At 42.2% G+C, this 16,378-nt stretch overlaps 1 protein-coding gene across 5 annotated transcripts in view; it reads left to right on the forward strand.

Moving 5' to 3' along the window:
• Window positions 1-2,423: 2,423 nt before the first annotated feature.
• ZNF608 (zinc finger protein 608) overlaps window positions 2,424-16,378 on the forward strand; it is a gene marked incomplete at its 3' end in the record, with an annotated part of 113,425 nt that continues 99,470 nt past the window's right edge. For 2 of the 5 annotated variants that reach the window (XM_079785797.1, XM_079785798.1), the window contains exon 1: window positions 2,425-2,716. In XM_079785797.1, the coding sequence (XP_079641923.1) occupies window positions 2,675-2,716 (42 nt within the window). In that variant the 5' untranslated portion in view covers window positions 2,425-2,674. Of the gene's footprint in view, window positions 2,717-3,628; window positions 7,187-16,378 lie in introns of those variants that run through there. The other 3 variants (XM_079785795.1, XM_079785794.1, XM_079785796.1) reach the window with 3 other exon arrangements.

Here is a 16,378-nt window from a genome sequence, read left to right on the forward strand (position 1 = left end):
AAACACATGCAAAGCTAGCATAACAACTGTGGTTTATTCAAGTCTCTGGGAAGAAAGAACTTGGAGGGCAGGAGGTAGAGGAGGGTGCAAATGGAGTGTGGAGATGTTGGAATGGAAGGAAAATGCTTTAATTTATGGAAATGGTTTGGGTTACATATGTGGTTGAGCTTGGTGTAAACCTCAATCTTTAACCAGTTTATCCAAAAGGTTTAAGATTTAGGGCTAGGTGTTAGAGTTAGGGTTAGAGCAGGTTATTTGAGTATTAGAAAGCCTACACTGGTTTTAGTTATACTAAATCTGTGCTGCAGGCCCTGTGATTTGCTTTTATCACGGGAGTGTGATAGAGGAGTGCTTTTACCCTTTTCCAACTTCACCGGATCTTATTGTCTATGCCTTTTGAAGTCCAGTTGTTTTAAGAGCTAACCATTGATTTTTCAGAACTGACATAACATATGGGGTAGTCACAGACTTGGAAAGGCTGAAATACAGATGATGCTCCAGGACAGAAAGTGCCCAAGAGTGATCTGGTCCATTGAGGAAGCCCTCTTCTAAAAGAAGAAAAGTTAGACATCACCATATGGTACTGTATTATTGTCAATGGGACATGCACACATTGTAAAAGCGGCACATTAAAATATATAAAACAAATATCAAAACTAAAACAGAGGGTAAGTGGATATCACATATCTAATTTGCCCTATTTTATTTGTTTTGACTTGAATACAGACCTAGTTAGGGAGATCTCAGGACTATTATGGATGGCATTTCTCTAGTGAATATACCCTAGAAAAGGGGGGAAACGCCTCTTTATTACTGTTTGCAGCATCAAGTCTAGTTCATCTTGGATTGTGAAACAAGTAATTGGCATTTGTGTGTGAACTAAATATACTGAAAACTAAAAAATTAGTAAACAGACATTGCTTAAAACACGTGACAAATATTTTTATTGATCCACAAAGTTATCCCTGAATATTTATGTCATAAGGATCTTCTGCTAGCAGTAATTCACTTTATATGTCCATTCAACTCAGTTGAGACAATCTTAAATTGCAATTGTTAATGTGGAAATTACAATCCCAGTAGCACTAGATATTTAATACTTGGGATCATGATGCTTTCGATTAAATTCAGATCACCTCTGGACTTTAGACTTTCCATATTATAGCTCCTTAAAGTACTGGAAAATAGCAATAAAATGTAAAAATAAAAATGCTCTAAAGGCTTAATATATACAAATACATTAGCTTAAGTATATCACCTGTTACAGCATAATACTGAACTTATTTCATATTAACCTCTCTTATCCGGTGACCTCCGAGTCCTATTAACTTAGTTGCTGGCATCTGTCCCACAATACATTCTAAAATATTTCTGTATTCTTGATGGGTTGTCCTCTGTAGCTGTCAGAGGACTTTGACACCCTCCCCCTCCCAGGGAAGGGGAACTCTGACAATCCGTGGGTTTAAAAATGCTGACCGGCACTGTTTAATGGGTTAATCTTCCCAGTATATTTTATCTCCCACAGATAGATTTAAAAAAAAGTGAGGCTGGCCCGAGGTGTGAATGTGGTTGGCTGGGACCTTATTTTATTTTGCATGTTTTTGGAGCCACTAGGGCCAGGTGGGAAAGATTTGTTACTAATTCCAGGGAAGAACCCTTCACTTAGTGTTGGTTAAATGGTTGCCAGCGCTCGCCCTTCAGTGCTGCTGGACCAGAAGACTGGAAACAAAAGGGTTACTTTGTTTCCCCACCACCGCCTTTCCCCCCAGATCGATTTTTCTTATTTAAATCAGCGAGTAAAAAGAGAGACAGAGCGGGGGGGAAATGGAAGAAGGGCAAAGTGGTTGGGGAGGGTTGAAAGCCAGAAGCTGCTGTACAGAAAATCAGTCTCGGGAGTTCGCGCTGCCGAGCCCTTGCTGCAAGGAAGGGAAGCCAACAGGACGCCTGCAGCCCCTTCCACACAGCCAGCCTCCCTCTTCTCCCCGCTCCGCGCTGGTGGCTCATTTGGCTTTCTCCGCCACCGAGAGATCACATACATTATTTCCCACAAGATAACGCAATCAAACTCGTATTTACCGACAGCCTCCCCTCGCAGCCTGTGTGAGAATTGTTTTAATAAGTAAGTGTTTTAGGTGAATGATGTAGTAATTGAAATGGGCGCACCATTTCCCCCCATTCTTACTGCAGGAGGCTCCTCTACCCCAATCTGGTTGGAAAATAAAACGCTTTGTCTCCACAACCACCCCCCACCGCACCCCCACCCGCTCTCAGTGTGTGTTTTATACGTGTGTATTTCTCAACCCCCTACAGTAGCCAAGAGAAAGCAGCTAGCCAATGAGAGAGCCCAGTTTCATAAAAGCTGCTCTCTGATTGGTCCGTTGCGAAAGGGCAATGGGAACAAAGAAAAGTCCCTTTCAGGTATAGAGGCTGAGAGCTCCTTTTGCTCCACTCCCCCTGTGTGTGTTGTGTTTCAGTCCTGATTTCAGTGTTGCAGAACAAGCTTGTGCGTGTGCACCAGGGGGATTTTTGTTTTCTTTTTTTTTCTTTTAATTTTTGCTTTTATAAAAAATACACAGGACAGTCTGTGACATTTGATGGTCCATCTTCTTTAATAATAAATTTGTTGAAGAGATTATAATTTCCAAAATAAAGCGGCTGCAACCAAACACATTCAATGCAGTTAGAAGGAAAAGGTCAACTCGATCCAATACAGACCGTAAGTACGGTTGCGTGGTGTGTCTCTATATAGCACTTAGCGGGGACTTCATGCAGGGGAATGTTCGAGTTTTATGCATTGAAATGAGGAACTAGTTACAGGGTTTGGTTTTTGCATTGAGAACAACAACCCAAGAAGGGTGAATTTTAGCCAGTGGAGGGTGAAGCATTTGTAACTTCTTCACACAAATTAAGCTTGACTGGGCACTCGGGGTAACTTAGAGTAAATTACCTTTTGGGCTCTAACCCAAGGAGAATAAAAGTGACACAGTTACATATCCTGATCTGCAATGTTCATTCCGGGGCTCACCTCAACCCCTCCCTCTCGTAGCCTAGCTGGGCAAGACCTTCCAAACCGAGCCAGGAAAATGGGGGCAAGGACAAAACAAGGCTATTTCAGTCTCCTGTCACATCCTAGTGCCCAATAATTTAATATTAAACAAGGGCATAGTCACCCATTACATGTAATGGTTATAATGACCATTTTCCACCGCCTTAAAAAAAGCAAGCAGCAAAACACCATTAAGGGGGGGAAAAAAGCCCCACCCAACCCAAACAAACCCACAAATAGTAACAATGGTGTGTTTATTACAGGACCTGGCTTGGAGCTAGCAAAATATTTTTCTTTGTTTAAGACAGGAGGGGGTTCCCTAAAACCAAAGTGGCTTAGAGGTGCCTCCCTCCCTCGCCCAGGCGTCCCTATCCCTGGCCCCTTGGGAAAGCCTACAAATTGGAGATAAGTTGAGGAAAGGTTTATAAGGTGTTTCTTTAAAACATCTGCTTTGCTCTCGTGCTCATTACATTTCACTCCTTCCGAACTTCCGAGAGCCTAGATCTGCGAGAAATGTTTCACATTCATAACTTGTAGCTGCGCCCACTGCAGGGGGTGGGTGGGTAGGCGGCGGTGGGGAGAGTGTGTGCAGGGGGAGGGAGGGGAGAGACCTTCAGCTTTTTTTTTAAAGACCAGATCAGTATTTTCTTGATACGCTTGTCACCATTTTTGTTCTCACGACAACCAATTGAGCCCTTGATCCTCACGTGATGTGAAAGGCTTGCACTGTAACAAAATCGCTCCTTTTAGATGGTTGGTTGTTGCTAACTCGCCCATCCCCCTCTCCCAGCCCCGACATTTCCAGCAAAGCGACTCTCCACTTCCAATCCATCAACAATTCATTACTGCTTTTAGCTTCCAAACGCCAGCTAATTAAAAATACTAAGCCAAGCTCCCGGGCCATCTGACTAAACACAGGAGGGGGTGGGCGAAAGAGGAGAAGAGAAAAATAAATAAAAGGGAGACGCACCGTTTGCTGTGACTATAAATGGGGAACACTGTCCTGGAGAAGGTCGCTTTAAAAAAAAAAAATCTTTTTTTTTTTTACTCTAATTATCGAATTACCGCCTGACTGATTGGCTTGAGCGACAGCGGATTTTTCCCCCGCGGGGACTGTACTAGGAACTCGGTTCCTTTTTCTTAAAACAACATAAAACAGGAAAACATCACATCCTTTAGGTTTCGAAGGCTGAACCAATTTTAAACGCCGTTATTTTCCCTTCCCCACCCCAACGCCCCCCGCCCGGAGCGAGAGCTGTTATAACTGGTTCATCAGCTCACTGAGCCCTCTGCTCCCCTCCCCCTCCACACCTTTCTCTCTCTCCTCTGGCTCCGCTTCTCGTCCCATCCTTTCTTCCTCCTCCTCCTGCTCCCCCTCTCCTTCCCCCTCCTTTCCTCTTAAGTTAGTTCAAGAAATCAAATCTGTCAGGACGGGCGGAAAAATGCCACTTCCCGACTAACAGGCTGAATCCAGCCCAGATTTTCAGTCCTTTCTTCTTCTTCTTTCTTCCCTTTCACTAATTTATCCCGATGTTAGCACATTCTGTCTTGTTACTAGCGGACGCCTGTAGGTTTGCTACATCGGATCATTACTTACTGATCACGGTGACTCTGAAGTCTGGAACTGAAGGCGGAATGAGAAGTTGGGAAAACTTTTTTCTCTAAACTTTCTCTTTTTTTAAAAAAAAAACCAATTATTCTCGATGCTTGTTAAGAGGAAAAAAAAAACCTTTGGTGCTTCTGTTATGAATGTGAAACATTATCTTCCAGCTGTACAGTGACACTTTTTTTTTTTTTTTTTTTTAAGGAGAAAAGGACTCCTGATCCGCTTGCCAAAAGGGGGGTGGGGAGGTGGAATAATGTTATCGAGTGATTATTCTGGCTGAGATGTGTTGTTTGGTTTCTTCCTTCTTGATCATTTGGTGTTTAAGTAAAATGAGGCACAAGCTTGTTTGCCGAGTGGAGTGGGAAAGGCATTTTGATTTGCTGGCCTAATTAAAAAATGATAAAGGATTAAAGGTAAGCAATGTCTGTGTGTGTATGTATATTTATTTATTTTTCTTGACAATCAACTGTTAAAAAGGGGCTGATCCCTTTAAAAACCGTTTTAACTGATCTTTGTCAAACACACACTCATTTGCGGTCATTGAGGCCACCTTGGCGCAGATCACTTAAAGTGTATGTCTTAATCAGTTTCCTTGTACAGTCAGTGGCACCATATTTAACAGACTGAGCAAGTCTGTGACTTGGGACACTGGTAGAATTGTTTAGATGTATTTTTTTTAATTGAAAGGCAGATACTTCACTTTTTATTTAACACTGTCTTTTCTATAGAGAAATGCTCTTAAAGACATGTTGTGTGTATTTTAAAAATAAAATTGTATAAACTATTGGGGAAGAAAGGATAGGAGGGGAGGGGCTGTGTATGAGGGTAAGGGGGGTTATTGGTGGTTGTTTTTTTTTTCTGTTCCTTACTGGGAACAAAAACCAGAATGCCCAGACAGTTTGTAAAAAGAAGTAATAAAATTAGAAATAAGGAAAATATAGCAACATCATTCTGAAACTAACCTCAGAGAACTTCCAGGGTCTGGTCTTTTAAATTGCAAGATCTAGGACATGTTTAGGGATGTTTAAAACCGTGTTCCTCCCTCTTGTCTGAGTGTTTAAGCTGTGTGTCTGGGGTTGAGATCACTTGTATGTGCTAGAAAAAAATCTTAAGCTCTTTTCTTTCCTTTTTTTTTTTTTTTAAACCTGGAATTGACTCAGATTCTTAAGATATTTTAATGCCTTTAAAAAAGTGATTATGTTTGTGTTGTTGCTAAAGGGACTTTCTTTTTTAGCTACTGTGAGATGCTTACTGTCGTGGGTATGTTTTTGGGGTTTGGTTATTTTCCTTTATACCTGATATTGGACTGTGGAGACAATACATGAGCCACTTTACTCTCTATCCTTCCCTGTACCCCTTACCGACTCCCCCAGTATTAATCCTTTTTTATTCTGGTAACACCCAGACAAGAAATATTCGACTTTTCCCCCCTTCACAGGAAAAGGTGGACCTGGACTGAAGGGTGTAAAATCCCTGGACACATTCCTGGGGCAGGAAAAAGAAGAGGAAGATTACAAGATTTTTTTTTTTTCCCCTAAGAGAAAGCCCAGCGGAGCTAAACGAATGTCCCCTCATCTCCAAAGGAAAGTTCATCGGATTTTTATTCTAGAGAGCTCATCTTCAGGATGTCAGTGAACATTTCTACTGCAGGAAAAGGTGTGGATCCAAATACAGTTGATACTTATGACAGTGGTGATGATTGGGAAATCGGGGTTGGAAATTTAATAATTGATTTGGACGCTGATTTGGAGAAGGACCGACAGAAATTTGAGATGAATAATTCCACCAATACCACCAGCAGTAGCAACTCGAAGGATTGTGGAGGTCTGGCCTCCAGTGGGGCCGGTGCTACTGCAGCCTTAGCTGATGGCCTAAAATTTGCTTCTGTGCAGCCCTCTGCTCCCCAGGGGAATTCACACAAAGAGACCAGCAAATCAAAAGTGAAAAGGAGTAAAACTTCTAAGGATGCTAATAAATCTCTGCCTTCTGCTGCCTTGTATGGGATTCCCGAGATCAGCAGCACTGGCAAGAGGCAGGAAGTCCAAGGGCGCCCTGGAGAGGCAACTGGCATGAATTCAGCGCTGGGTCAAAGTGTGAGCGGCGGCGGCGGCGGCGGCAACCCAAACAGCAATAGTACCGGCACCGGCACCTCCGCTGTCACCGCGGGGGCGGCCTCCTGCGGGAAAAGCAAAGAGGAGAAACCAGGTAAAAGCCAGAGCAGCCGAGGCGCCAAGCGGGATAAGGATGCGGGGAAATCCAGGAAGGACAAGCACGACCTGCTTCAGGGCCACCAGAATGGCAGTGGCGGCCAGGCCCCTTCTGGGGGGCACCTCTATGGCTTTGGGGCCAAGAGCAATGGAGGTGGCGCGAGCCCCTTCCACTGCGGGGGCGCTGGGAGTGGCAGCGGCGTGGCTGCAGGGGAAGTTAGCAAAAGTGCCCCGGATTCAGGGCTCATGGGAAACTGTATGTTGGTAAAGAAGGAAGAGGAGGAGGAGGAGAACCACAGGCGAATCAAGAAACTGAAAACGGAGAAGGTAGGATAAAGTCGCCTTCCTAGATCCACTGTCCTCTTTGTGTGCCTCTGTGTGGGTGTGTGTGAGGGGTGTGCCTCTGTGTGCCTTGCACTTCTTATTTGTGCTTTTGGTTCCTTGTGAGATTCCTATTACGTGCATCCTCTCCCTTACAATTTGGTATGGGGGAGCTTACTTGGGCGCAGTGTTTAGCTCTTGCTTCTATTGCTGCTGCTGCTGCTTGTGGTGCTAGTGTTTGGGTCCCCAGGTGGGAGGGCTGGGTGTTCTAAGTACCTTTTGCCCTGCAGAAGCCTCCTGGCCAGTCAGCCAGTCGTGGTGTGCTTTTAATAGAAAACCTGTGCATGTACCCACTTGACTCTTGTCCTGGTTTCTCCCCTAAGGAGAACTGTGTTCTGTTTTAATTTACATGTCCTGGTATTTCTGGTAACGTGTCCTTAGGTGCAGGGTTCACGGTCCCTCCCTGGAGAGGTATGTCAAGGATGCTAATTTACACTCCACCCACAATCCATTTATTTTATTTTATTTTTTTTCGTTCGTTACTTTCACCAGAAAGTCAAAGGATCTCATCCTTGGATGGGTTGCTTTTATTGGTCCTGAATTAAACCCCAACCTTGATGTCCTTGGGTCATTGGTTTCATAAGTGTGTAGAAAGACTGGGATGGTTTTGGTTGCCACTAGGTAGGACTCTACCCTTCTTCTCTCGCCCAGTTTTTAGCTGGAGATTTAAGATTTGTAGTTTGACTAGGGAGCTGAAAGGTTGGTTAAAAGAAAAGTGAAATAGATTTGGTAAGATTGGTGTTCCTGAAATGTGCTAACATAGCCAAAGGATACTAGAATTATGTGTTGCATTTGAGCAGTCGGGATCCTGGACTTAGGCAGTATGGAGCCTTCCGCCCATCTTTGTCATTGTCTTTAAGTCTGGTTAGACACCGCCTTTGAGAAACTGCCCCCGTGTTCTGCTGCTTGGTGCTGGAGGCCTGTGACTTACTGGTCTGGTGATGGTTGTGCGTTGAGTAACGTCTCAGGACTGAGGTGCTCTGTCCACTGGGCAGGTTGGGAGTGAGCTGGGGGTGTGAGTGATGTTTCTATGCAACTAATCTTGAGATTAATTCTACAGGTTGTGCCTTGCAGAAGCAAAATTCTTATCATGTGGTTTGTGGCCTGGTTGTTTGGAAATATGCTTATTAAATAATGTGATTTTTGCTATTTCTAATTTGCTCAGCATTATAAGATGTCTTTGGATAATTATTTTTGTGTACAGTTATCCGCTGCTCTCTACTTAAACCTTTGTACGTCTGTGTTCGTGTGTTCAAGATTTAAGTTGGAGTACAGGAATAAAGTTTTGATTTGATGATTTTAGAAGTTGATGAAGGTGTAGATAATGCCAAAATCACAAAAATCCTCTGAACACTTTTTTTTAATTCATGTCCCCTTGGTCAGACAGCATTTTATGTTGATGAATTTCAATGGGATTTTTTTAAAAACTCAGGTTTTAATTCTTATGTTTAAATGTGTAGTTTTGCATAATTTCTGCTAAAAGGCGTTCTGAAATCTTATTACTTAGTACAGTAGGGCATTTACTTTTGTTGCCAATAGTCTTCAAATTGCAGTTCTAATCTGCTCTAACTATCTAGATGAATTGCCCTAATCCAGTGCTCACAATGGCTGTGGTTAAGGAGTCAGAGCCATTTGATTGGATTCACTGCTGCGTGGAATGTGGGAGGTACTGCCCTTTTGCATTCCCCTTAGCCTTTTAATCTTCCAGCCAAATGTTCACATTCAACAATTTTGTTTAGCTGGCAATCGGAACATTTCAGTATCTCAAAGGCTGCTGTCATGGCAACTGAGATTAGAGCGTGGGGTCGCTTCTCCAGTTTTTGTGTTCTTTTCACTTTCCAGTCACACAGGAAACTGGACGAAGAATGGAAGAATTAAATTATTCATATCCATGTAACTCATCTTCAGTCAGAATAGTGTAAATGTGATCATGTGAATTACATAAATGAAGAGCAAACAAGTCATGATGGGCCTGGGGTGGAGGAGGGGAGAGGGCTCAGTGCATTTAGATTCACTCCACTGCCAACTAAGTGACTGGTGTTGGCGCACAGGGGCACTTCAGGGATGGCTCGAGGGGCAAGAGTCCCGAAGTGTTGGCCACTCTCTGTCAAGCTGGGGTGTTGGCTCAGGGACACGGTTCCATCAGGCTTCTCTCCCCACCCCGGTCCCACCCCACCCTAGAAAGGCTTCTCTGAAGCATGCTCTCATCCTTGGCACACAGATGTGTCACTCCCTTGCACAGATGCCACCCAGGGAACTAACTGCTAATTCCACTGACTTGTGGTTGTGTAAATTAGACTTCAATTTAGAAAATACTTTCTAATGTTAGGAGGATACCTATTTAGGAAGTAAAGATTTAGTAGGACAAGTGTCACCTGACAAAAATATTTCAATACTGAGGCATCTTTGAGGGTTGTTTTTTTTTTTTTTTTTTTTTTTTGACGTTTGGTACATTTTAATTTCAATCTTGCTTGATTATCTGGGTTTGTGAAGAGTAAGTGCCTCAAAAGTGGAGATGGTTAATTTTCAGCAATCAGATATGGCTCAGGATGGGCCAAATGTGAAAACCAAAGGGGTGTAGGATGTGTGTGTGTGTGTGTGTGTGTGTGTGTGTGTGTGTGTGTGTTTTCCTGGTTCACAGGAGATTCATAAGACTGGCTGTCACCGGTTAATTTCACAGCATGCTTAAATGTCTATTTTTGGTGTGTTTATTCTGTTTCTTCACTACACAAAGTCATGTAAAACATGATAAATTGGACTTTATGAAATCTAATTAAATCAATGAGTGTTCTACTCCTTTATGTGGAAACCACAAGTATGTTGTAAAAGTCGCCACTCCCTTAATACGTGAACAAAATCAAAACATGCCATAATTCTAAGATGTTTGAGCTCTATTTCTATAGCCCATTTTGTGGTTAAGCCACCAGTGACATGTCTGAATAAGTAGATTTGACGTGTTGGCTTTTGGTTGTTAAAACCTGCTTCTCCACCTTCCCCCGCCTTTCTTTTGAAGCATAATAGCCTGTGTTGAGACTCTTCTGCATATATCCTCCTTAGCTGTTTTAGCAGTTTTGACTTATCAGACACAGGCCTTCAGCTGGGCTAAATGGTTAGTGTTACATGGTTTTATTTCATCGCTGGGAAATTCAAAAATACATAGCCGATTTCTTAAAAACAACTGATAACTTAAATAGACATGAAATGCAAAGGAGATCTTATGGTTGTGCCTGAGGGTTCTGACTACTCAGTATACATTCAGAAAGGAGATTCATTCTCCCATATCATACTGCTTTCACTAAGCTGGTCCTTAACAGCCTGAAGGTGGTGTCTACAAATGGCCCTGTCTATAAAGGATATCATTCATTGTATTTTATTCTCTTGCAGAGGCCTTTTAACACTTCACTGGGGATTTCTGGCACATTTTCTAAGTGAGTGTGAGCAGTTTAAGAACATGTTTTGATTAATGAGTTTTGTGGATGATATGTTTCTTCCCCCATATATAGTGCCCCCTACAAATTCTGCTTAGAGAGTGCAGTTTATCTACTGTGAAATAAAAGGGCAGAAAGGTCACTTGCTATAATTAAAGAACAAAGTCCATTGTTGTAAGACAGCAAACTGTTTTGAAAGCTACACAAGGGAGTTAGCTGTTAAAAACGTTGGTAACTAAGGGTGGCTCCCAATCAGCATTGATCCAGCTCCTTACTTTTCTATGGGCTTCCCCGGAGGGTGACAGGGCTTTGGAGGTGGGTGCAGAGAGGCATAGGAAGTGTTCTGTGAGAACCATGCAGCTGGGAGAATTTGTATGATGTGGGCACATCGCTGAGTTTTGAGCATAGTATTTGAAATCTGCTGGGTTTGCTGGAGAGATTTAAAAAAATCCTCCAACTGATCAAGTTTGTGCCAAAAGGAGATAAATAATGCTTAGCAACTTTTAATAACTTTGCAAATAGTCTGTAAAAAAGGTGTGTGTTTGGGGCGGGGAGGTGGGGTAGGGAGGGGGGAGGGAAAGGAATTGATTGTCCAGATGTCACAAGGTTAAGAATGCTCTTCAAGTGAAATTGCTTGGCTGCAAGATGGTTTTAATTAGAGTGTTATAAAGACTTATTTTTCCTAAGCAGCATTTTATAGTTAGTAAATGAAATGTATGCCGAAAGTGCTAAGCAGAAATCTCCCTAACCACAGAGGTGTTCAATAACCAGATTCAAACAACATGGAAAGTACCATCTGTTCTTCGTTTTCAGCATGAAAAACAAGGAATGAATGGTTGAGATTTGCTCCAATTTTGACTGTGTCTGTTTTTTTTTTAATTTAAAAAAGTTCACCTGGTACTTCATAGAAACTTGAAATTGCAGTAATATGAGCAACACTGTGAAAACACATGTTTCTACATTTATTCTAACCAGTTCCACTTTTATTTAAAAGATTTCCAGAAGCCCAGCCATTGAATGAACACTTTCTAATGGTTATTCAGTTCCTGCAGGCAATCACAAGGAGAGGTCAGTTCTTCAAAGATCTGACTGTTTAGTCGGTACCTGCATTATTCTGTCAATTTGCTCCCTGGAGGCCAGGGGAGCAAAGGCTCTCACAGGCCAACTCTGGTTGGCATTTATCGGTTAATCTAATTGTAGGTGATAGGGCAGGGGACTGGTGTTTACTGTATGGAGACCTTACGCTCCTTGAGAGCTGTAGTCTAGGATTGCTGGTAACGAGGGATCTATTCTTTGAAGGATGCTAACTTCTGAGTCCTTGATTTTTAGACGGGAGGCTTTTTGGTTCTGGATTTTAGTAAGAGCCCTGGGTAAAACATTATCCGGCCTTTGTTTGAGGTCTTTTATAGGAGCTAATAACTGGGCTTGTGCCTCCCTGAGATAAATGACATTATCTCTGAGTGGGCTGACAGGAAACAGACATGTTAATGGTGAAGCTGCGGGGAGGATCTGCTCCAGTTCTGACAAAAGAGTGGAGAAGGGACCCCTGGTTGTGGTCATTAACACATAATGCATTCTTGCTCTTCCTAAGAGGCCCTTGATAATTGGAAAGCTATTTTAGCCACAAGCACTTAAATCATAAATCTACTACTCCTAGTCCCCCTGCATTCTTAAAAGTAGCAAAGTAATGTGTTTTTTGTTAACAAGTGTGCAATCTGGTTTTTTAAATGGTGGCACCTCTAGGCTGGGCGATAGTGACATTTGGGAGAGCTGTGCTTCTGTCTTTATCAGATGGGATCTGTCTTTGTCTTACATCATTCACAGTCATCCCTCTACTGTAATAAAGCAGAAAAGTGGGCCCAAACGCTAAAAAGAAATAATTTTTAAGCTTGAAGATGTCTCCTGGGAGAGAGATAAAATCCATTTTTTATAAGTGGGGGAAAAGATTTTGCTCAGTGATGTGAATGTGATGAAACCTGCCTTTTGAAGTGTATGCTTAAAAAGTCATGGGTATAATTGAGTTTCAGTGCAGTTTAAACTCTGCTTCTTGAGCGGAGATAATTGCCGTGTTGAACACACTCTAGAGGTGTAGAAGAGGTGGAAGGATCATGCTATTCTGTTCTTTAATATTGAGCACTGGAAGTTTTTCATAGTAATTACTGTAGCACAACATAGTTTTGATTGCGGCACTCTGAACTTGTCAGGGAACATCAAGGGTTTTTGCTTGAATACTAAACAGTTTATTCCTAAATTACTTATTCTTTGTCTAACATTCTTGTAGAACATGGAAGCCAGAACTAAGGAATGCTGGGCTATCCTTCTTAGCAACATCATAGTGGAAATAACCTTTCTTCACTAGGATTGTTGTCAATAAATAATTCCCTCTTAATATGTACATTTAAGGTTATAGATAGGGAAAGAGAACAAGAATGACTTAAGTCATCATTATAGACTAACATAGGGATCACACTGGTGCCCTGTAACCCTGGTATTGCATAGGTGTGTGTGTATAAATGTTGTAGAATTGCATGTATAGATGTGGGATTGGGAGTGGATTGAGAGTATTGAGCTAGTATGGGATTTATTCTTTTTTTTTTTTTTTTTAAGAAGTGTCCCTGTTGATTTTACTCTGCTGTAGGGTAAGTGGGTCCACTGGTGTCCAGGTCTCTCTCCCAGCTGAAGTTTCACTAGCAACTGCTTGCTCTCTCTTGCAAGATCTTTTTAATTTAAGATAAAGGTTTTGGCAACTGGAACAGAGTTTTTGCAACTGAATGAAAGGTTTGTTAAGCTATTCAATTGGCCAGCAGTTGGGTGGTTTGCAATGTTATTTTGAGAGGTCTAAAGAAATTCCAGAGGGTAAGATGGGCACATTGCTCCTAAAGCTGAGATGTGTATTATCTTCTACATCTTGGTTAGAACTACCTTTCAGTTTTGCCGGAAGAACTGAAGTGATTACAAAGCAAATACTTCTTATATTTTGATAGGTCAGTAGGCCTTGAACTACATAATACTCATCTGGTATTCAGAAGGCTTCCTTCCCCATTCCCCCTTCCTCCCCAGTGAAGCTAAGAGAGAACTCAAAGGGAAGGGTGTTTCAGTTAGAACAAATGGGTTTGGAGGGATGAATAAATACTATTGCTGATTTTTCAAAGCTACTCTCTTCTTTCTCATCCCCACCCCCTCCCTAGTTTGATTATTATTCACTGTGACATTCTAGCTCAACCACTGAGCTTTGTTGCCTCCTGGGAATCCTCATTGTCAGCTAGCACCTTAAGAAAAATGTGCCTACAGGGACATTTAGGCATATTCCAATAATGCCTGATGAATGTAGCTTTTACAGTTTAAAAATATATTGATTATATTTTGTGTTGTACATAATGATTTTAGAAAGCAGATATTTAGGTTGTGGAATTGGCTTATTATGTTAACCGGAGAGCAGATGGCATGGTGCCACAGACGTATAATTTTACTTAAAGGGACTTTTAAGGTTTTGATGTGTTTTCTTTTCCTCTTATTTCCCTGATGGCTTCTTTTTATTGAAGGGTAACTTAAGGAGACCTGGTAGCAATTTTACTGCCTTCCCCTGACAGTTTGAAATAATAGCTTGGTCTTTGGTTGCACTGATCTTCTACCAGTCAACTTGATTCTGGTTTTTGTCATGTGGCAGTGAATTAAAAAAAAAAAAGTGTTTGTAGTCCGTTTTAAGAAATGGACTCTTTTATATGCTTCAATTAGCAACAGACGACAAAGTTCCTATTGGTCACACTTTCATAAACTCCTAGAAGTCACTGTTCGTCCTTTTGATTAAAGAAAAATCCAGGTTGGTTTCTTGGGAAAGCACATCTGGCCCTTGGGCTGCCTTAGGTACACTTTTTTGTCTTTCACATTAGTCACCGAAGGTGCAGAGGTCACATCTAAGTTGTTGGTAGTTTAGCAAGCCTTCCCCATTCTGAAGGGCTGTAGTCTTTCTGGTTGCTACATCCGCCATGTGTCTGAATTCACTTGGTGTAAAAGTGTCATTTGTTTCTATGCCTAGCTTTTACAGTGTTACCCATTCTTCCCTGAGAACATCATTGGGATGAGTTGGAAAGCATCTCCTAACTTTTTTTTTTTTGGCAAAGTGTGCATAAGCCAGACCAGCTTGCTTTTGGATTTCCTGTCACCTCCTTGGCTGATTTTATGGATGGCTCATGTTAAAAGCAACAATAATGTTTGAATTGGAAGAGTTGAATGAAGCCTCGGGTTTTCATTCTTCATGGAGAACTGTTTATTTGTGTGTGGTTCACCACAGTACATGGATAATGCTATCAAATCTGTGCTTTATTATAGGCTTATGACTAGCACAGCAGCACTTCAGTTATGTGTTTCTGCGTTTTAGTTCTTTGCCAATTCTTTTGTGATGGAAATGAAATTAGAAATGAATCTTTGCAGCCAAGGGGAAAATAAGCACAACAAATAGAAATTGTCCCTTGAGCCAGTTCAGAAGTAAGCGGTGGTGATTTAAAGAAACATTTTTTTTTCAAAGTAAGTGAAACATACAGAAAAGTACTTCATGTGACTTTTCCATGGAGATCGCTGGAAGATGAGCTGATCGCTTTGACAAATGGAGGCCGCTCCAACCACAAGGCTTTATCCCTTTATATTGTTTCACATCTTAAGTAACTGATTGAAAAGCGATTCACAGCCCCAAACCCTGCAATTGCTTTGAAGGTGGAATCTGAGTCAGTGATATTGTTCGCTTCTGCTCCCCAAAGGGAGCAACATGATTTGAAAGCAGAGCAATGGAGCTTTTCCGCATCAAACTCCATTTGGCCAATTGTCTGCATTTACATTCCTTGCCCAAATCCTTCACCAGCCTTTCCCGTGATGCCGCAGCAGATGCCAGACACTGAAGTAGAAAGCGAGCAGCTGTTTCCATTACTCCATTGCTGTATTATCCTCCACAATCTGCTTTCTTTTGCTCTCCCCTCCCCCACTGCGAAAATAAAGAAACCTCTCCCTCTGACTCTGGCGTGCTCCAGTTTATCAGTCTGCAGGTTTATCTTATCAGGACCTCTGGTCCCTTCGGAAGGCCCAGTTTATTGTTTCCGGCTGGAGCAGATGGGACCCCGGGCCCCGGGGGCGTGGTCCGCTCGTGCCCGCCCCCGGCTGCGCGCTCCCTGTGGGGGCAGCGGGTGCGCGCAGCGCGGCCGGGGACGCGCCCCCTTCCCTCCCCGGACCCGTTAATAGCCCCAAGCGCTGTAAATCTGTCAGCTCCTCGCGACGCCCTTACCTCTTTCTTCATTTGCTCCAGCTTCTAGTTTGACAACGTTCCCTTGAGGCGGAATTCTAATCTGCTTCCAATTAGTTGCAAAATGTGACTGAAATTTCCACATTATGACTGCTGTTTTACTTGCACGCACACATCTAGAAACAAATTAATGCTCTTGAATATTTATTTTTTGAGCCGTTGGATTTACTTTAAGAGGAAGAGTTTCCAATTGTGTGGTATGACTTCCAGGGCTTGTATTTTTTCCTCAAAGCCCTGAAAACTGGGAATATATGTACACACACACACACACACACACACACACACACACAGCAACTAGGGTGAGGTCCCTCCCCAACTCTTAATAAGCCTTTTCCATCTTTTCAAGATTTGTCAAAATGTATTACATATGTTTAAGTTAAACATAAATTTTGTAGTATTTCTAAAATAAACAAAACAGGG

This window comes from Cnephaeus nilssonii (genome assembly GCF_951640355.1).
Source record: "Cnephaeus nilssonii genome assembly, chromosome: 2".
Lineage (NCBI taxonomy): Eukaryota > Metazoa > Chordata > Mammalia > Chiroptera > Vespertilionidae > Cnephaeus > Cnephaeus nilssonii.